This window comes from Bufo bufo, chromosome 11 (genome assembly GCF_905171765.1).
Source record: "Bufo bufo chromosome 11, aBufBuf1.1, whole genome shotgun sequence".
NCBI lineage: Eukaryota > Metazoa > Chordata > Amphibia > Anura > Bufonidae > Bufo > Bufo bufo.
In genome coordinates, this window is record NC_053399.1 from 46,100,829 (window position 1) to 46,123,869 (window position 23,041).

At 44.1% G+C, this 23,041-nt stretch overlaps 1 protein-coding gene across 1 annotated transcript in view; it reads left to right on the forward strand.

Annotated features, from left to right (window-relative positions):
• Nucleotides 1-23,041, forward strand: part of LOC120981453 (polypeptide N-acetylgalactosaminyltransferase 16-like) — a 39,026-nt gene that overhangs the window by 3,066 nt on the left and 12,919 nt on the right. The window contains exons 3-6 of the mRNA XM_040410993.1: nt 3,495-3,582; nt 5,706-5,790; nt 7,778-7,881; nt 21,699-21,825. Coding sequence (XP_040266927.1) covers nt 3,495-3,582; nt 5,706-5,790; nt 7,778-7,881; nt 21,699-21,825 — 404 coding nt within the window. The remainder of the gene's footprint in view (nt 1-3,494; nt 3,583-5,705; nt 5,791-7,777; nt 7,882-21,698; nt 21,826-23,041) is intronic.

Consider the following 23,041-nt stretch of genomic DNA (forward strand, 5'->3'; position numbering starts at 1 on the left):
CTTCGCCCTGGCTGTGAAGCGGTTTGCAGAGATTGGACAGCGTTGCAGCCATGGTGAAGAAGACATCCACTGAGGAGAGCAGAGGTCTCCTCCTCTCTGTACCTGTGAGGAATATGGATTAATATTTACTGTCAGCCATGTCCTCACACCCCCATTTGCTGACAGATAGCAGAGGTAGTGAACTCCACAGGAGGGCCCTGTTTCAAAGCCCCCAGCCCTGATTGCCATTTGATTCAGCTCTTGCATTTCTTCCCTCCCAGAATTCCAGAGGAGCATATATGGCCTATAAGTCTGCTCACACTGATTAAGTTGCTCTCTCCCTAAGGAGAGTTAGTTCCCCCTTGCTCGGACACAGGCCTCCTACCCAGTTAAGCCAGTACTCTCTGCTCTGCACTGATGAGGGGCAATCACCCCGAAACAGCTGTCTGCAGATGAGGTGCTGGCTTATTTAATATCCAAGTCATGTCTCAAGGCTTATTTTAAGAGCTGAATATTGACTTATAGGATAGCTGCCTTACATCTGGTGGCATTAGAGGCAAAGCTTGTTAAGAGCTCATTTGCATTTCTATTTACCTCTTGGCATGTTCAGTGTACATGCAAAATAGGTTTCCACCCCCCCCCCCCTCCAGCCATTTGAGTGTCAGCTGGCAAGGAAGAAAGCCCCAGGGGGTCCAGGCTTCAAGGAGGGCCCAGGTGGAGAAGGTCACACCTCAGTCCACCAGTTTGGAGCCAAGCTAAATCCTGCAGGAAAATCCCCAGCAGGGGGGTATCAGCCCTTGCCCAGGATCAATGAGACCTCCAAGACATGTTGGCACCTACCTTTCATAAGGAATTATGAATAGCCTGGCCATCGCAGGCGCAAACCGGATACATATTTGTGTCCCGGTGGCCACGATGTACGTGCCCATGGTCTTTGTTTAATGGGACGAGGTCAGGGGAGAGAGATATCTATATCTTCCCATAGAAACCACATAACAGTACCAGGTTTGGACTCTACTTGTAGCCGGAACCCAGGCAGGTCTGTTGGTCCCAGAACCATCTCCCTGTGACCCTCTGGTTTGGAGCTATGAACCCTAAAGGGTTTTGTGGGTCATTTGCTGCCAGCCCAGAAGAGGGGGAGTGGACCCCACCCTGAGGCCGGGAGGGGAGGGGCCGGGCCGGCTACAGGTTAAAAGGCTTGGGCCAGCAAGCGGCCGTGTCTTTCTCTGAGGAAGGGTCACATCTTACAAATGTGTTTAGAGGGACCCAGGAACTTGAGATCACGGCCCTTCATGTGGACTCCAGCAAAGAACTTCTCACAACCCGAAGGAACTTTTATCTTACCTGGTAACTGACTTTTACTTTGCTTAACCCTGTTGTACCCATATAACCCGTATCTGTAACCTCAGACCACCTCATATTCTCTGTGTATATTGTGTTAAATCTAATGTGCCCTTACGGCGATTAAATATATATAATTTAATCTTGTACTATCTTGTATCTCGATCACGAATCCCCACATCCGTGTTTTGGCCTAGTTTTAAGCTACCGCGGGTTGGTTTCTGACCCTATATAATCCCGTTAGCGGACCGGGCTTATATCAAACGAGAAGCTGGTGGCAGATTTCCCAGGCTGAGACAGCGCTGTTTTCACTGTGGCAGTGAAGAGGCTCTCTCAGCTTGCTGCCTCTCTGTGCCCGCGTGGACAGGAGGTGTGTGTGTAAAGTGTACCAACCTGACCTTACCTGCTCCTCCTGGAGGGCGTAATGTCACATTTTTGGTAACCAGGGACAATACTGCGTCTCGTGAGCTCGACGTAAGCGACGTCAAGCGGGCACGAGGTGTGGTATTCGTCACAGTACCTTTGCTACTCGTTTTGCATATTAGGAGCCAGAACAGAGCGGGAGCAATGTAGTGCAATGGAGATGCCAATCTGGAAAAAAAAAAGCAGAATGGCGTCTGATGAAGGTGGAAGGGTATTAGTTTTAGAATAACAAAAATCCTTGAACCTGACACCTGTAAAATCCTTACCAAAAAGACACAAAGGGCTGCTTCACCTAATGACATCCATACCTATCTCTCCCCAATCTGTTTATTGAATTTCTTAGAAAAATGCTGTTTAATCAGTATTCAAATTATATCTTAAAGGGGTTGTGCAGTGCCAAGATATTTATGACCTATCCTCAAGATAGGTCATCAGTATCAGGTCAGCTGGTGACCGACTCTTTGCACTAATCTGATATAGATGATCTATTCTGAGGATAGATCATCTATATCTTAACACTGCACAACCTTTTAAGTTCACTGAGAGTGCACCCTAGTTCCTCTGCACTCCGCAAATGCGCGACCACCTTCCATTCATTTCTATGGGAGTGCCGAATATAGCCAAGTGGTGTGCTTTGCTATTTTCAGAAGTCCCATTGAAATGATTGGGAAGCACACCGCGCAAGCATGGCCACCACTTCATTCACTTCTGTGAGGTGACGGAAATAACCGAGCCAGTGCTTGGTTATTTTCAGCAGTCCCATAGAAATGAATGGGGAGCGGCCATGCATGCGCGGTGCACCCTCCTTCACTTTGCTGGCTCAGTTATATGGATAGGTACGGGTCCCAGAGGTGGGGCCCACACGATATGCCCCCAATGTCCAAGATGGGCCAACGCCTTTAAGGAATAATTTGTATATTGATTAAACTGAATTTTTCTCAGAGTTGCGGCAACAATTCAGGAAGAGAGAGTTATTAATGTAATTAGCTGTGACAGCCCTACAAGGCAAAAAAAAAGTTAGACCAGCACCTCCAAACATAAGTGCACACTACCATGACTGCAATGTAAAAGTAAAAAAAGGACTACAAATAGCAGCACACTGCCATGTGCAAAGACACATGCAAACATTAGACACATGAATAAATATGAACTGCGACACTGCAGTACTTACTATATGAAAATTGCAATCTCTTTGTGCACATTTTTGATCAAAATGGTGTTGGACCCATCTACCAGTAGCAAGGTGGCTTCTAACAGATGGAGCCTACACTACCAAGCATCGTTCCTGGTTTTATACAGATTTTACAGGTGACAGATTCCCTTCTACTCACCCGTGACCCGTCCTATGACCCATCTCAGGGGCGTAGCTAAAGGCTCATGGGCCCTGGTGCAAGAGTTTAGCTTGGGCCCCCTTCCCTCAGTGCTTTGTGACCAGGGGCCGGGAAGCACATAGCCTTTGTGCTGCTTGAGGCAAAAATTGAACCTTCCCCCTCCCCATGCCAAATTCTTGACCTAACCCCTTGCTTCCAGCCAGAGGTGTAACTTGACCAGCATGCACTTTCTATAATGCCGGTGTCTTCTTATGCGGCACAAGGGACTATGGGCCCACTCAGGTTCCTGGGCCCAGTAGTGACTGCTACCTCTGTACCCCCTATAGCTACACCCCAGACCCATCTTGTTTCTATAGGAGACACTGAAGACACTGGAGACACTGAACTGCTGTGTTTTTTTTCATATGTTATATTTCATAGGATCACACCCGTGTGGTTAGTCCAATCATTGATGTCATTAGTTTGGATAACTTTGCTTATCTGGCGGCTTCTGCAGATCTCAGGGGTGGTGAGTAAGATTTCCATTTCTGTAATACTTTATGCCATGATGTCTGATTTTTTTAATTGCTTTTTGATATTTTAATTTTTTTCTTGTAAACGTTTTTTTTTTAGCTCTTAATGTTTGGTATAATTTGCTTAGGGTACTTTCACACTAGCGTTATTCTTTTCCGGTATTGAGTTGCATCCTAGGGGCTCAATACCGGAATAAAATTGATCAGTTTTATCCTAATGCATTCTGAATGGAGAGCAATCAGGATGTCTTCAGTTCAGTCACTCTTACGGTATTTGGCCGGAGAAAGTACTGCAGCATGCTGCGATATTTTCTCCCTTCAAAATTCCGGAACACTTGCCGGAATGCCAGATCCGGCATTATTTTCCATTGAAATGCATTAATTCCGGATCCGGCACCAAGTGTTCCGGCAAAACAGATCCGGTTTTCCGGAGAGACGGATCCGGTGTTTCAATGCATTTGTTAGATGGATTTGCATCCGGATCCGTCTACAAATGCTATCCATTTGCACACGGATTTCCGGATCCGGCGCCGGAACTGCCTGCCGGATCTTCACAACGCAAGTGTGAAAGTACCCTTACCGTGGTTAGTTTTCTATTCCTTTGCAATATCTCATGTTGCAGCCATTCCATTTACAGGGTAGTACAAATACTATGAATTAACAAAAGATTTTAAAGTTTGGGAAGTTTTGGCTGCATTTTGAGCCGCTTTAGGACATGTAGTTCATCAATTTCTGCAAACACATAATAAGAAAAGCCTCACTCTAGCCCCATCAGGACCTTTCCCAAAGTGATGTCCCATTTAGCAGTGTATTGGCTGTGAGCCATGTCAGACACGGGGATGGGGGTGGAGCAGGGACCAGCAGACCCCTCAACAAGATTTAATTTTGACTAATATCTTACGCCTATAAGTTAGGAGGCAGGAAAAGTCTGTATAGAAAATGGTTGAGCTGCGATCAGAAGATTCCACAAATGAGAAATTGAAGCACTGGCATGTTTTTATTTTTGGCCAGGGGTTTACTTTAAAGGGGTTGTGCAAGAATGGGGGGGGGGGGGGGGGGGGGGAGAGTTGGCAAACACCCCAGTTGGCTGGACCTGTAAAGGAAAGATTACTTGCCTCCCTGCTCCTTCTCCTCCAGGCCTCTGAAGCTCCTTTTAGGTTCCCACGATGTCAACATCCAGTTTGACATTGTTGCAGCCAATCACTGGCCACGGCAGAGACTGCATCCCCTCGCATCATGTAAGAGGAGCCGGTTTTACCACTGCTGGATGTTGACATCAAGAGAGCCCAGAGGAGCATTGCAGGCCTGGAGGAGAAGGAGCAGGGAGCCGGCGCCGGTAAGCAGGTAGGTAATCTTTCCATTACAGGTCCAGCCAAGTGGTGCTAACAACCATCCTCATACAGAATCATGGTTTCTGAGCAGCAGATGCATGGTGCCTGCATAAACGACAGGATCACCTGATAAACGAGTGTTTTTTATTTTACTTTTTTTTTTTTTTTTTTAAAGGGTATCTGTCAGCTCCGAAACATCTCCAAACTAGAGTAAGCGCTGTATAGTGTAAGTGGTGCTGAGTCCGGTTATGTAATTTTTATCTTCATAGTCACTTGCATTCGGACACTGTCCTCTAACAAACCAGCAGTAAAATGCACTCCTGCTTGAGTCCTCTCCATGATGTGTGTGAGCTCAGGAGTCCTCTCAATGCATTTTACTACTGGTTTGTAGGAGCACAGCGTCAGAATGCACGGGAGTATGAAGATAGCAATTCCTATAGGAAAAAACCCTGAAAAAAATCACCATACCTAGATCATGCTGCAATTTCATAAAAATGCACAAACGTAACACAAAAGATGCCTTGAAAAAAAAAAAAAAAGCATGGTTTAAAGTAAATTTCATAATTAACTATAGACTTTAAAGTAAAATCTGGTCAATAAAAAAAAATACATACGGAAAATGCCACTACAAAAACACCAAAAAGATGACAAAAAAAAAAACTCTACTTGTGTGTGTGTGTGAAACTGGCCTAATACACAATACAAAACCAAATGAGACTTTCCTCTCTGCTAGTTAAAATTGTATATATAACACACACCGGTCACTGTTCTGCTGTTTATTTTATTAGGTTTTGACTGGAGTCTTCATTTCAAGTGGGAACAGATTCCCATAGAACAAAAGATGTCCCGCACAGACCCAACCTCCTCAATACGGTGAGCTTTTCTTCTTGATGGGTTTATTTATGAAATCTCCGTTTTTTTTATTTTATTAGACATATTGCTCTTTTATAATTCCTCGGATATGTGATGGGACTGAACTATTTAAATTCTATAATTTAAAAGCAGTTGGTCTCTCGTGCTTTACTATCTGAAGACAGCATATGATAGAGGAAGAAATATGCTTTACTCAGAGTCGGACTGGCCCACCAAAATACCAGAGGATTCTCCGGTGGGCCCAGACTCTGATATCATAATGGGCCCCAAAAGGTCCAGGAGACCAAAAAAAACATTTGGAGCTGCCTTTGGAGCGAGTCACTTGCTACTAGGGTCTATTTCTTTGAATCAAATTCTGTTAGACTTTATTAATGATATAGGGTTTGGGCCCCGAGGATAATTTCCTATGGTGGGCCTTTCATCTCGGAAGTGTCCTGCGTTATCTGCACCCACCGCTCTGCTTTTGATTGGCCTCTCTGGCTTATTCCAATGTCTTGTCCAGGAGACAACAACCAAAAGGGAAAGGGTTCTGGAGGGTTTACCATCGCTAACACAGGACACTTAAGAGATGAAAGAACGCCCAGAGGACACTTAGTAACTCATTATCATATGACACGTGCCTGAATAAAAAATTCTCAGGTATGCTTTTGGATTAGCATAGCAATTTTTAAACTTGTTTCTCCATCACCTGCTTAGAGGCTGACAGATGAGGCTGACGATTGTTGGGAAATAAGCGTTCCTTCCTGACAATCGCCTGCTCATCGGTGGAGGAGAAAGTTGCATTTAGATGCAGCGACCACCTCTACAGTATAGGGAGGAATGATCACTAATGCCACCGCTTGTTCGCATACAAATAATCTGCCCAAACATCAAATCTAAAGGGTCCTTTAGTCAAACCAACTCACAAGCTGCTTTTAACTGCTGCCGGACCGAGTGCTGTGGTCTCTTTATTGTTAAACCATCTAGACTTGATGGTGTATTCTGAGTATAAGCCATCAAGATTGTGAACTTCTTAAATCCCATAAGGAAGTTGGCTTTTTTCTGCTACTTGTCACCAGTGTATATGTAAGATGACTATATGACACTTACTAATGTAGCCTTTGTTGATATTCTGTGTCATTTGCTAGATTTTATAAGCCATTCCCCTCGTTAGGCAAATCTTCTGTGCTGTCCCCATACAGGTCCTGTCTATAGGATGGCGGCTGATGGAGGGTCATGTGACCAGACACATCACTCAGCTTCCTCCATTCCAACCCAATGCACCTGCGCTAAACTCTACACAGGTGCAGTGTATTTGAATGGAGGAGACATCACATGGAGGTGATTTACCGTGACCCTCCATCAGTGACCATTTTATGGACAGGACCAACAAGGGGTCATGTCTTATAAAATGGCACAAAGGCTATATTAGTAAGTGCCATATAGTCATCTTACATACCCATTGTAAGTAACTAGAGAGTGGCTAAGCCCAGAAGTTCCTGCATTCATTACTCAATGCTCGCTTACTCCGATCAACCACTGGTACAATGTATGCGCTTCTGAGAGATCTTCACGACAGTTGAGCATTCAGATGGCCATATGTATGGGTCCACATCCGTTCAACAATTTTGCGGCTCGGGTGCGGACCCATTCATTTTAATCTGGCTGCAAAAGATACGGACAGCACACCGTGTGCTGTCCGCATCCATAGTTTCGTTCCACAGCCCCACAAATAATATGGAGCACTTCCTATTCTTGTCTGCAATCGAGGACAAGAATAGGCATTTCTATATAGCGCTAGCCTTGTGCGTTCCGCGGAAAGCACACGGACGGTATCCGTGTTTTGTGGATCCGCAATTTGCAGACCACAAAACACTTACGGCCATCTGAATGAGCCCTAAATGAACAATAAAAGTACATTTTTATATGGTATTCAATGTGTAAATGTAAAAAGTTTCTAGTTCCTTTACTTTGTCTTTAGTTTCTTTTTTGCTTTTTGTTGGTTTAGAACTCCTGTCATTGCCGGCGGTATATTTGTGATTGACAAGTCATGGTTCAACCAGCTGGGAAAGTACGATACTCAAATGGACATCTGGGGAGGGGAGAACTTTGGTAAGTTTCTTTTCCACATATTTAGCTTTGTGCCTACTGGAGGGAACAAATTCTACAGAAGGGACGACAGCAGTAGGTGTGAATTTGCTTGGCAGCGTTAAGCAGATTTGTGCAGCTGGGTATTTGTTCTAGAGAGCCACAGCGGTGTAGGCGTAAAAGTATCACTGCTCAACTCAGCCTTGTAATAAATTGTCATAAGGGATTTATTTTTATCGGGAGATGTTTTGTTACATTAAGAGACCAGACGTCTTCTAACTTCTACAGGAAGATTCATCTTCAGCAGACTCTAATGAGATTCCTAACCGCCCATTATATCAAATGAAGGCAAAAAAGAACAGATGACTTGTGTCCCTCAGTGATCAGAGAGATGACTATTTTATCAGGTGACGAACCTATCTGCCCAGAAATTTACACTAAATGCCTTTCCATACTAAAATTATAAGTGAAATAATCTTGACAAACAGTAGGTTCTACCAGGAGACATTTTGGTTTATTGAAGCAGTCTACAGAATGCCCTAGACTGCTGCAAAAATCTTAAGATATGGCAAGGGAATCTAAACGAGGAAATAAAAGTTGCTGATGTTTTAAAAGAGTGTTTCCAAGGTTATTGAGCGAAGTACAATTGGCTTCACACAGAGACTTCTCAAACCTCAAGTATAATTGCGTTGCAAAAAATGACCCATAAAACCCCTTAGGGCTCATAGCTCCAGACCAGAATGTCACAGGAAGATGGTTCCAGGCCCAATTGATCCTCCTGGGTTCCGGCTACAACTAGAGTCCAAGCATAGTATTGTTATTTGGTTTCTGTGGAGAGATATGTATATCTCCCCTCCCAGGCATCCTAGCATCAATCCAGGACCACGTGGCTGTTTGGCTTTACCCCAGGATCACAAAAAGATAACCGAATTATGCCTGGGATGGACGGACGATTCATAATTCCTTATGAAATGTAGGTGCCAACATGTCTGGGAGGTATCCAGTGGACACTTGCAACGTAGATCGCATGTCTGTGGGCAGATCATTTGAGAGCCATTATGTATCGAGCCACATTATGCCCATGGAGTAGGCGGAGAACAGTGGTGAGTCTTTCTAGGGAGCAACTCAGCACCAACTCATGTGCCATCAGAGAATTGAGGAACGGTTGGTGCTAAGCCGAGTTGGATTTTGGTTAAAGGAGGTATTCCAGTTATAGGTTTTCTCTTGTCCACAGGATGGGGAATAACTATTAGATCGGTGAGGGTACTACCACTGAGACCCCCACTAATCATGAGAACCGGGGCCCCTTACCACGTAGAGCAGCCAGTTGGGCATGAGTGCAGCCGCTCCATTAATTTCTGTGGGAGTTTTGTTCATTTGGTGGGAAAGGGGCCCGTTCTCATGATTTGTAGGGGTCCCAATGGTAGGACCTATCTAATAGCTATCCCCTAGGATAAGGGATAATTTAATATAACCGTAATACCTCTTTAAGGAAAGATTATCTAGTATTAAAGACACCCAGATACAATTTAACAAAGTCTGAACCCCATGGATTCAGTACCAACACTATACACTGTGACCACTGCTTAGAAACAGTTCATCCTCTCATTCACCTCCATCTTTGTTTTTCTCACTTCAGAAAGAGAAAGCTAATACAAAGCACTTACTAATGTATTGTTATTGTCCATATTGCTTTCTTTGCTGGCTGGATTCATTTTTTCATCACATTGTGCACTGCTTGTTTCCATGGTTACGACCATTCTGCAATCCAGCTGCAGTGGTCGTGCTTGCACACTATAGGAAAAATTGACGGCCTCTCTGGTGACCCGGCCCATGGTAGTGCACATAGGCTGGTGCTTTTTCCTATAGTGTGCAAGCACGGCCACCGATGCTGGATTGCAGGGTGGTCATAACCATGAAAACAAGCAGTGTATAATGTGATGGAAAAATGAATCCAGCCAGCAAAGGAAGCAATGTGGACAATAACAATACATTAGTAAGTGCTTTGTATTGGCTTTCTCTACAATGATACATGCCACTTGCTGAAGTGAGACAACCCCTTTAATTTATTGTATGTGATTTTCTGTAAAGTTCTGTATACTTGCTTGACAACTCCTGGCAGCTTTGGTGGTCCCACCAATCCTTATTTACTTCATTGCAGTAACAAAGTGCGGCTGTCCATGAACGTGATCACTTAGACCAGGCATGCTCAACCTGCGACCCTCCAGCTTTTGCAAAACTACAACTCCCAGCATGACCGAACAGCCTACAGCTATCAGCCTTCAGCAGGGCATTGTGGGAGTTGTAGTTTTACAACAGCTGGAGGGCCGCAGGTTGAGCATGCCTGACTTAGACCTTGTGGAAGAGATGGTACTTCTCAGTTTTTTTGTTTTTTTTTACTCAGTGCCAGACCATCAGACAATTTTTCCGGCAATTTTTCTAGATTATTGTGTATTGTAGATGAACAGATTTCTTTTTACTCTACATTCATTGCATTTATAGATAAAATAGAAAACAAAAAAATAGATTCATTACTACAATCATTGCTTACAATATTCCTGCCCTTTAATAGTTAAAGGCTATGGACAGCTTTTTGGGGGCATTTATGATTATTGTATTGTATTTATTTGGGGCTTCAAAAACATTTTTCCAATTGCTCTTTATTACAAATTTCAACTATTTGTCTTCTATTGCCTTCAGGTTTCATCAGGGGCGGACTGGCCATTGACCCTACAGGGAAATTTCCCAGTGGGCCGATGTCCAGGGGCCTGCCTGAGCCCTCACGGCTGCCAGACGGGTACATAACAACTCTCAGCATTAGGTACCTGCATCATTGATTGTACAGTATTTGGTTCTGCAGGGGCGGTATCTTGTGCTGCATTATGGTATTACTTCTTTTCCTACTTCTGGTGGCCCTGCCTACATCTTTTGCCCTGCCTTCTGTTAATTTGACTCCCGCTAAAACATGGGGCTAGTTTTAGGTTTTTTTTCCAGGGCGACTTTAAGTTCCCAGTCTGCCCCTGGGTTTCATTAACTTTGCAAACTTTCTGCTTCCTGAAATCCATCCGAGCGCTGCTCTGAAGGCTTGATATGTAGCCCTTCTCTCTACTTACATAAACGTAGCTCGTAATTTATATTGACCGAGTGTTTATAAGTTGTCAGGAGGGAAGAGATATGGGCTACAGATCGAGCTTTCAGAGCAGCTCTCTGACAGTTTTCAGTGAGGAAAAAGAATAGTCTGCAGACTCAGTGAAACCTGTAAGCTTTAGAAGACAAATGGTTGAATATTTTTAATAAAGGCCAGTTGGAACATTTTTTTATTAACATAAAATAAGTACAAAACAATAATAAAAAATTCTTCCAAAGCTGTCCATATCCTTTAAGTCTCAATATGCGGTGAAGACGTTGACTACTTTCCTCGTATAAGAAAGGAACGGTAAATTATCATTTGCGTGTATTTGTCATATTCTGCTGTACTGGGCACTGATGAGTAATCACTAAAGCTGCAATGGTGTAAAAGTAAATTGCTTAAATTTGCCAGTTTGGACCCGTTTATCAGTTACACCATAAAATAAGGATGAATCATTCTTCAAGCTATTTATCTGCCTGAGTCTCCCCATAAATCTTATGATTTGCAGCAAGTGTGTGGGTGAAGCCACTGCCTCCTGTGTATAGCCAGGATTTTTATGTGATTTTATTAACTTCATATTAAGATGATAGATTTGAAGCCCCATATACTGCAGAATAGAAAGTGCGCACAGTTTACCTAGATGGTAGGCTATAAAATACAGACCCTTAATTAACGCTTTATGTACCTTGGGTATAACGAATGCCTTGGAATAGAAGTGGCCTTGCTGCCCATGGCAACCAGAGTTTACAAAATGTAGTCTGTAGAGGGAAAAACTGAGCCCCAACTAGAGCACGATGGTCGTGCTTGAAATATGTCTTTGCTAGTTCTTTGCAATCTTTTCCAATCTGAACTGCTCCTCCCAATCCTACGTGTTGTGGAGGTAGGTAGAGCATTGCCTTCAAATATATATATATAATTTATTTATTGCTCTGCATGATTGAGCAGGTTGAAAGCAGTGGGGCCTTGCTTGGAAAATACTGGTTTATGCCTTGATGGTGTCCGTACTCGAATGGATTGTTCTCTCCTTTCCATGTGCTCTGTCAAGGCATATTTGGAGTGATAGAAGGGAGTCTTCCCAGACGTCGGAGCTTTTTTATTAGCTCATGGTCGTGAGGACTACAGGTATATGTGCATTACAAGGACAATGCTAGTGTGTTTTGGTGTCTGCCTGATGGACAGACCACTACGGCCCCTAAATGTGTAGCTTTTGCACCAATAAATTATTAAAGTTCCAACATTACCTGAGTCTGGAGGTTGCACCGCTCTGAGGTCCCCCTTTATTTCTTTCAAATTTCTTTTTATTGAGCAAGAATAGTAAATTACCATAAATATCATACATTGACAATGTGTTATACAACAAGATGATATTCACATTAAGGCATCCATGGCTTGTCAGTAAAAACAACACATCTTGAGTTGAAAGCTGTGCATCCGGAAGGACATTATGGCTTATGAACATAATAATTAGATGGAACTGTAGGGAAGGATGGAGAAGGGTAATGGAGAATAAGGAGAGGGGATGGGGTTGGGAGGGGAGGACAGACAGGCCCCCGAGGAACTAAACACCTCGACCCCGTCTCTCTTGGCATTGCAAGTTAAGTAGTTGAATAATCCAAACAATGTCGAGGCTATATGTCAAGGAAAAGACTTAAAACACACATTTTATTTATGGTCGGAGATATCCAACCAAACCGTCCCCAGTTAAGGCCAAGACTAGCCCGGATTATGCCTCTCTATTGGGAAACGTTAACATTTGTGTTGGTAAGCCTATAATTTATCCACGGGTTCCATTGCTTCAGATATTTTTAATGTTCTCTATCTTCCCAAATCGCCAACTCCTCCAATCGGCACAATTGGTCGACTTTATCCCTCCAGTGATCTATGGTAGGAGGGTCTTCCCTGAGCTAATTCTTTGAAGGCCTCCAGGTTGGTGTAGGGAGCCACAGGAGTACTGCCTCTGGAGTAAGAGTAATGGGCTGTATGACCAAACTGTTGACTATTTGTGATACCTCCGACCAGAACATTACAATCTTAGGGCATAACAAAAAAAAATATGACTCCAGGAACCAGATTCTGTTTTGCATCTCCAACACCTATCAGAGCTCTGAAGACCCCTTACAAACATCTGCTTTGGAGACTTGTACCACTGCGTTAGGACTTTGAAGGAGTGTTCTTGGACCCTAACACATCTTGAGAACCCATGAGAGTGCGAGTGCATGCGCATAATATCTGTTTCAGAAAACTCTCTACCAAGCTCTGAAGCCCAGGAATGTATGTATGGTGGTGTAGTTTTACGTCTTGGGGGTCAACAAGGAGAGGTAAAATTGTGAAATCAGTTTCCTAGGAAAGACCTCCATTTGCATTAGTTTCTCAAACCATGTTTTGTCCCTGTTCTCCCCTATTTTGTCTAATAGTAGTTTGCCTGTAACTTTAAGCTCGGAGGATTCCAGGAAATTTCCAGATTTTAGGACTAGGCTCAGAGGATGATCTGCCCCCAGCCTATGAGAGAGGCTTTCAAGGAATTCCTCCACTGTGAAGTTTTTAAGTTTCCCCCAGATCGGAGCTGGAGCTACAACTTTGGGTCTCACGACGAAGGGCACAAGGTCTGCTGACATGTTTAAGGAAGGATGTGTCAGTAGGTTGTGGTTGTTTGAAAGGGTTCTTAACACGAGGCTGTTCCCCTAAGAAGTGGATGATCTTTCAATGATATCTTATTAAGGTTCCATAGACCCGCCTTCTGCGCCTGGGTGAGCTGGAATAATTCCGTTTCATTGCCTAGGACCCTGTAATTGGGGGTATGTAATTGTAACTATCTTTTAAGATGTATTGCTTGGTAATACGTTTGAGCATCCGGGAGGCCGAACCCTCCGTGCTCCCTTCTAAGTATTAGTCTAGAGTAGGCTATTCTAGGTCTCTTACCATCCCAAAGAAAGGTGGAAAAAGCCCTCCTTATATGGGAAAAGAAGGAACCGGGGAGGAAAATGGGGAGCATCTGCATCGTATATAATATTTTGGGCATAATGAACGTTTTTAACAGATTCTTCCGGCCCATCCAGGAAACATAGGGGACTCTGAAGTTTGAAAGACGTCCATATTGGGTAAAGAGTTCTAGTAGATGCGGGAAGGCCTCGACAGGGTTGGAAAGCATGACAAGAAGATCATCAGCAAGCGCTGCATTGGTATATTCAGGGCCATTCTCCATAGTCTGGATACCATGTATATTTGGATGGCCTCTGATGGCTTGTAGTAAAGTTTCCATTACTAAAATGTACAAGGAGGGAGACAAGGGACACCTCTGCCTTGTACCATTTTTGATGAGGAATGGGGCAGACAGTACTCCGTTAACCCTTATCCTGGCGCTAGGATTCCTGTACAAGGACATAATGGCCTGTTGGAATTGTACTGGAAAGACAAATTTCTGCAGCGTCTTCTGAAGGAAGTCCCAGCTCACCCTGTCAAAGGCCTTCTCCGCATCAATTCCCAAAAGGATAAGTGGAAGGCCCTTCCTTTTAGTTTTTTGTATTATTGGGATGTCTACAGGCGTTATGGTATCCCTTCCTGCCCGGGACAAACCCTGCCTGCTCAGGGTGTATCAGTCTGGGTAGAAGGTGGCTGAGGCGGGTAGCTAGTAATTTTGCCCATAATTTAACATCCATGTTAAGGAGCGAAATGGGTTTGTAACTCCCACACAGCTGAGGATCCTTACCCTCCTTGGGAAGAATTTTAATTATTGCTTCTAGAGATTGCTTGTGTAGGCAGGAACCTGTCATAAGCGAGTTACACTATTTTTGGTGAGATGTGGTATAAGGATATCTAAGAACTTCTTGAAGTACCCCACCGGCAGGCCATCTAGGCCGGGGCTTTTGCCTAGGGGCATCGAGCTGAGTACCTGAGTGACCTCCTCCTCTGTGACTGAAGCCAATAGTTCAGCCTTCTCCAGGTCGGATAAGTGCGGCAGGTCTAATTTATCTAAAAATCTATCTATCTCAGAATCACTGGCTAACTCAGACACCTTCCTTGAGTCCTTGAGCCCATAGAGCTCCCGATAGAACTGGTGGAACTCAGCTGCAATATCCCTCGTCTTAGAGACTGGTTCCCCACTTTTGGTTTTAATGTTAGAGATAAATGTAGTTTCTCTCTTCTGTTTAATCAAGGCAGCCATTAACTTAGTGTCTTCATCACCGTGCGAGTTAAAAGTGAAACTTGGAGTACTGGTATGCCCTAGCGTAACTAATATTAAGGTGGTCTTTTAGTTCTTTTCTCAGCTTCAACAATTCCTCATAAGCTGTAAGTGCTTTAGATCGCTTGTGCAAGGACTCTATAGTGGCTATCTGTGAGAGTAGTGAATGTAGATTTTTCTGCCTATCTTTTTTAATCTTGCAGGCTAGCGCTATAAACTCCCCCCTCAGAACAGCTTTGTGGGCTTCCCACACAGTCGGGATTGACACATCAGCTGTTACATTTTCCTGAAAGTACCAGGAAGGTTTCTGCCTAAGCGCTTTCAGATCTTCCCCCCTATCTAGGAGAGTTTCGTTTAATCTCCATTGCCATTGTTTTGCAGGTAAATTGGAGAAGTGCATTAAGGCTGATATAGGTGCATGGCCAGATACCGTTATAGGATCGATAGTCGCTTGCTCGAGCAAGTCTAAATGCTCCTCCGATATAAAGATATATTCTAACCTTTTGTAAGTGTTGTGGGTGGCTGAAAAATAAGAGTAGTCACGATCTGCAGGGTGAAGCAGTCTCCAAGTGTCTATTAAGTTGGCCTCCGAGATGCTCCTATTTATGAGGCCTAGTGAGGTCTGGGAGAGCAAGGAGGAACCCTCAGATGCATCTGAAAGTGGGGACAGTGTCACATTTAGGTCTCCTCCTATCAGTCTAATCCCTTTAGCAAAGGCGTTTAACTTACTCAATGTGCACCGTGTCCACTTTTTCTGACCTTTGTTGGGGCTATATAAGCTAGCTATGGTTACCAGTTGGCTACCTATCTTCCCCTTAACAAAGACAAAACGACCTTCGGGATCCATCTGGGTGAGTAGGTGCGTGAAAGGGACTCTTTTAGCTATGGCAATCCCCACCCCCCTGGACGCCTTGACATAGGTACTATTGTACCATACATTGAAATATGCTTTGGGCAGGCTGGGTATGTGGCCGGATTTGAAATGGGTCTCTTGTAACAGGCATATGTCTGTTTGTGACTTTTTCAGGATGCAGATTATTTGGGAACGTTTCTGCGGGGTGTTTAGTCCCCGAACATTAAAAGAGACGCATTTAATCGAGGTCATCTTATCATGAAACACGTCTCCTCATGCCAGGAGAAAAGCTTGTTGCGATACCTAGGGTAGGAGCAGGAAGGATAGAAAAGGGGGTAATCCGCGCCCCCCCCCCCTCTCCTGGAATCAGAATTAAACCTGTCGACAACTTAAGACTTAGCTGCTAAGCGTCCCTGGGTCTGGGAGTACCCTTCTTCCTCAGCGGTACTTGGTCCCATTTGCCGCAGTCAGGAAGAGCTGGAAGAGGCAGGGTGAAGGCCGCTGTAGGCAGCCATGAAGGAATCTCCACTGACAGCGATCGCAGAAGGTCCCACGCTGCTGGTAAGTCTCCAGGGGATCGGATAGTGCACCTCTTGCCACTGGATGAAAAGATGAGTCCAAATGGAAATAGCCACTTGAATGGTATCCGATGGGATTTGAGGAGGTCTGTAAGAGGGCGCAGCGCTCTTCTCTTGTTGAGCGTCGATGGCGCCAAGTCCTGAAAACAGGAGAATCTTTGCCCCATCCAGGAGTAATTCCTTCTTATATCTAGCCGATTTATCGGCTAGCTCCCCTTCTTTCGGTTTGGGCCTGAGGGACCGATGAATGCGTTCAATAGCAACCTCTGCTGCTCTCTCTGCTCCCAAGAGGCTTGTAAAGATGGCGTCTGCTGCCTTAGGCAAATCTTAATGCGGCACGCTCTCTGGAATACCCCTCACCCTAATCTTCTTACGTCGACTCCTGTTCTCTTGGTCTTCAATAAGAGCAAAGGCATCGTTGAGTGAGTCAGCGTGCGCTCTATTGCAGTCAGCTAGAGCTCGACTAAAAGTAAGTAAAGCAGTCTGGTTATTTTCAAGTGTTTCCACCCGGTGACCAATATGCTTTATGTTATTCTTGATTTCGGTCAAATCCTGTATCACTGGGGCTAGCGCTGAAGCCAGGGCTTGCTGAATGAACTTTCTGGAGACTTGGACGGGGTTATTTAGCTGCTCGTCAGAGGCAGTGTCTGGAAAGCCTCCTTCCGTCACTTCTGCTCCAAGCACAGGATCATCCTGTTCACTCTGCGCCATCTTGCTCTGACCTGCAGAGGTTGCCGAGGATCTCTTATTTAAATATTTCTCCATGTTGGATGGACCCCGGTCCTGTTTCGGGTGTTCAGGTTTGTCACAGGGTTTATCCCTGCTGATTTTCACCATCGTATGGTCAGTTATGCCGCGGAATTTACCAGTCTACAGTGCACTATAGAGAGGAGCTCGCTCACATGCGTCCGATCCGAAGAGCAGTCAGGCTCCGCCCCCCTGAGGTCCCCCATTTCTGCCTCTACCACCTGCTTCTTAAGGACAATGCAATTGGCACCGGGCAATCCCATTAAAGTATATTGAAGACTGTTAGCATTTATCCCAGAGGTCTAAGACAATTAGACATTGCTTTAAGAAGAGTGCAGTGGGCCTTTAGTCTAGCAACCTTTGGGAGTCAGCTTTTGGACCCATAAAGATAAAAACTCATAAGTCAAAGCTTGGAAAAGTGGGATGGATTAGACATAAGCCCTTCTTCTCCCAGCAATATTATATCTAGTGCATTTTGTTAGTTTCCTTAATAATAACTTACCAGAGGTGCATAAAGTCTACCTGGGCCCTGGGCTGTATGGACCTTGTGGACCATACCCCCAACAGTGTAAAGTCCTTAAAATGATTTGATGCTTAATACATAGATCCAGTACCAGAACCAGGCTTACTTCGTAGATACAGTACCAGAACCAATGATTACTACTAAGGATGAGCGAATTTCATATTTTGAAGTTTGTGTGCGGGTTCGTGTTGTGGTATTTACTGAATTGCGTTATGGATTCCGTTAGCACGGACCATAACGCAATTCAATGACAGAATGCCTTTAGAGGCATTCCGTTATTTATTCCGTCATAATAGGTCTATGGCCTGCATAACGGATCCGTCCGGTTTACGTTATGCAGGAGAGGACTCCAGCAGGCCATAGATTTCTGTGATGATGGAATGCCTCTAAAGGACACGTTATGGTCCGTGGTAACGGAATCCATAACGCCATTCAGTAAATACCACAAGACAAACCTGCACACGAACTTCAAAATATGAAATTTGCTCATCCCTAATTACTATATATGGTACCAGAACCAAGCTGACCACATAGATACAGTACCAGAACCAAGCTTGCTACATGGATACAGTACCAGGCCTAAAGTTACTGCACAGATACAGTACCAGAATTATGATTACTACAGAAATATGGAACCAGAGTCAAACTTGCTACATAGATACAATACTAGAACGAAGACTACTGGATATACAGGATAAGAGAAGTGATACTGTGTAGTGCCCATATATACAGGGCAATAGAAGTGACACTGTGTAGTGCCCATATATACAGGGCAATAGAAGTGATACTGTGCAGAGCCCATATATACAGGGTTAGAAAAGTGATACTGTGCAGTGCCCATATATACAGGGTTAGAGAAGTGATACTGTGCAGAGCCCATATATACAGGGCAATGGAAGTGATACTGTGCAGAGCCCATATATACAGGGTTAGATAAGTGATACTGTGCAGTGCCCATATATACAGGGTTAGAGAAGTGATACTGTGCAGAGCCCATATATACAGGGCAATAGAAGTGATACTGTGCAGAGCCCATATATACAGGGTTAGAGAAGTGATACTGTGCAGAGCCCATATATACAGGGCAATAGAAGTGATGCTGTGCAGAGCCCATATATACAGGGTTAGAGAAGTGATACTGTGCAGTGCCCATATATACAGGGCAATAGAAGTGATACTGTGCAGAGCCCATATATACAGGGTTAGAGAAGTGATACTGTGCAGAGCCCATATATACAGGGTTAGAGAAGTGATACTGTGCAGTGTCCATATATACAGGGCAATAGAAGTGATACTGTGCAGTGCCCATATATACAGGGTTAGAGAAGTGATACTGTGCAGTGCCCATATATACAGGGTTAGAGAAGTGATACTGTGCAGTGTCCATATATACAGGGCAATAGAAGTGATACTGTGCAGTGCCCATATATACAGGGTTAGAGAAGTGATACTGTGCAGTGCCCATATATACAGGGTTAGAGAAGTGATACTGTGCAGTGCCCATATATACAGGACAATAGAAGTGATACTGTGCAGTGTCCATATATACAGGGTTAGAGAAGTGATACTGTGTAGTGCCCATATATACAGGACAATAGAAGTGATACTGTGCAGTGTCCATATATACAGGGTTAGAGAAGTGATACTGTGCAGTGCCCATATATACAGGGTTAGAGAAGTGATACTGTGCAGAGCCTATATATACAGGGTTAGAGAAGTGATACTGTGCAGAGCCCATATATACAGGGTTAGAGAAGTGACACTGTGCAGTGCCCATATATACAGGGTTAGAGAAGTGATACTGTGCAGTGCCCATATATACAGGGCAATAGAAGTGACACTGCGCAGTGTCCATATATACAGGACAATAGAAGTGATACTGTGCAGTGCCCATATATACAGGGCAATAGAAGTGACACTGCGCAGTGTCCATATATACAGGACAATAGAAGTGATACTGTGCAGTGCCCATATATACAGGACAATAGAAGTGACACTGTGCAGAGCCCATATATACAGGGTTAGAGAAGTGACACTGTGCAGAGCCCATATATACAGGGTTAGAGAAGTGATACTATGCAGTGCCCATATATACAGGACAATAGAAGTGACACTGCGCAGTGCCCATATATACAGGGTTAGAGAAGTGATACTGTGCAGAGCCCATATATACAGGGTTAGAGAAGTGATACTGTGCAGTGCCCATATATACAGGACAATAGAAGTGACACTGCGCAGTGTCCTTATATACAGGGTTAGAGAAGTGACACTGCGCAGTGCCTATAGGATAAAAGCAGATTTACGTACACACACACACTCCTACCTTTCACATTTACATGTTCTTGGGGACGGATGCTTGCGCGCGCTGGCAGAGGTCATGTGACCTCACTTGAATAGCTCTTGCATACATCTATGCCTAGGGACCCCCACAGATGTGTGTATGTGAGGCGATGTAGCCATAACTTTAAAGTTAGTGGGTGTTTTTGGGTGGCCACGGCCCCCTGGGAGGCTGCCCTATCTGCTCCTATTATAATCGGTCATTGCGTGTTACTGTTCTGGTTAAATGTTGAAGGCATTTACATTAGAGAACCATCCCAAAATACCAGCCTTCCCTTTATATTCAGCTGCTGTTTCTGATATTGGTCATTTTCTATTCGTTTGTATCTGTCATTTTTGTAAAAGTGACAGCAGGAAGTGCAGTCATATCAGTTGTCACCTTTGGATTATTGTCTCAAGAAGTGTTTGGCGGCTGTCATTTTTTCAGCATCAATAGCAAAGTGACAGTTTTAGGGCCAGTTCATACAGCGTTTTTGGTGCTGATTTTGGACCATTTCAGCCTCAAAATCAGCTTCAAATCCGCTCCAAAAACAACAGCCTGCCTTTTATTTCAATGGGAAGCAGCACTTTATATTTATTACACGTGTAAAAAACAACCTGCGTGCCCCATCTTGGGGCAGAATCTGCACCGAATCTTTTATTGAAATGAATAGGAAGCAGAAAAAAAACTGCTCCTTGAAAGTCCATGCATTTTTTTTGGTGCAGATCTGCTTCAAAAACCTCAAGCTGAAAATTCTGCTTTGTATTGAAGTGAATACTTTTTTTGCGCTGAAAAAAGACGTGTATTCCGGGCTGATTATAATTTTTTTTTTTTTTTAAGCGTGTATTTCAAAATCAGTTGTGTGACATGGCCCATACCCTCATTTTCCTAGAAGAGAATTCAGAAGTGACAATGTGTCCAATACGGCTGCATTTTTATTGTCACTTTTTAAAAATGGGCAGAAAAAAATGGAAAATCTTAATTTCTGCAAATAAATAAAACAAGATTGCCAAACTTTAGCTGCTGCCCTAACTTCTGCTGAACCAATATGCGGTCAGTTTTACATTGTGAGTGGAAATATTTGTGACTGTACTGACGGAGATATACATGTATGGGGGTTGGGACATTGATGGTATGTGTGAGCTGTGTTTGCTTGGGTCTTTTTATAATTCCCATAGACTTTCATGGAAGACTGTTGCAATGGGAACATCAGACGCTGACATCCGCTTTGAATCACTAACTGGTGGTTGCAGAATTTCCATTCTCCCGATCAGTGCATGTCCCACTTCTGGAAGCCTCCCCCGTCACCTATAAGCCATAAATTGCCATATGGTATATATTTTGATCCATCCCTTGTTGGTACTGTATTGTTACCTTTATTATTTGAATGTTTTTTTCTCATCCTCTTGGAGAACCTGTTAATGGGCTAAATGGTGTAAAGTAAACAGAAATGTCAAACTGTCTAGAAAAATCATGTCCAACATTTGAGTTTTATGGACCTGTTCTCTTCCAGAGCTCTCCTTCCGGGTCTGGATGTGCGGAGGTAGCTTAGAGATTGTTCCCTGCAGCCGTGTGGGTCATGTGTTTAGAAAGCGTCACCCCTATGAATTTCCTGATGGCAACGCTCTGACCTATATCAAGTACGTGGCAACATGTGGTTTGGAGGTTTGCATGGATGTTAAATATTTGTATGCAGAACAACAAGATAGGAAAAATAATGCAAAACATCCTATAATAATGAAGTAGATAATCAAGAGTAATCATTAGAGCAGTGTGTAAATGTGCATAGTAAGGTCCATGGTGACAATGACAAATGGGGCAATTAGTACTAGCAGAGCAGAGCATTTTACCATAGCTGTCTTGACTTAAGAAAACCTTTCACAATGAATTGCAGAGCAATCTGCAGGCAACATATTATAGAGAAGATTCCTATATAGATAGGAGGTAAAAGATTTAGTAAAACTTGAAAATTATACATTTATTTCTCTGCTTTTTCTGAGTTAAATTGCACATGGGGAGCTTTTTTATACGTGACTGACAGTTATCTCTGTATATACACACTTACACAGAGAATACTATGGATCACTGGTAATAGCCACATGGGCCGTCTTAAAGGGAACCTGTCACATTGAACATGGTGTCTGAACTGTATGCAGCATGTTATAGAGCAGGAGGAGCTGAGCAGATTGTTATGTAGCTTTATGCGTAAAGATTCAGTAAAACTTGTATTTCATTGATTTGCATTCCTACTCATTCTGGGCTGTGAAGTCCAGGAGACGGTCCTATCAGTGACTGACAGCTATCTCTGTATACACAGTCATAGAGTGGCGGCTGTCAGTCACTGATAGGACCGCCTCCTCATAGAGGGGCGGCTGTCACTCACTGATAGGACCTCCTCCTCATAGAGGGGCGGCTGTCAGTCACTGATAGGACCTCCTCCTCATAGAGGGGCGGCTGTCACTCACTGATAGGACCTCCTCCTCATAGAGGGGCGGCTGTCAGTCACTGATAGGACCTCCTCCTCATAGAGGGAAGGCTGTCAGTCACTGATAGGACCGCCTCCTCATAGAGGGAAGGCTGTCAATCACTGATAGGACCTCCTCCTTATAGAGGGGCGGCTGTCAGTCACTGATAGGACCGCCTCCTCATAGAGGGAAGGCTGTCAGTCACTGATAGGACCGCCTCCTCATAGAGGGAAGGCTGTCAGTCACTGATAGGACCGCCTCCTCATAGAGGAAAGGCTGTCAGTCACTGATAGGACCGCCTCCTCATAGAGGGAAGGCTGTCAGTCACTGATAGGACCGCCTCCTAATAGAGGGAAGGCTGTCAGTCAGAGATAGGACCGTCTCCTGGACC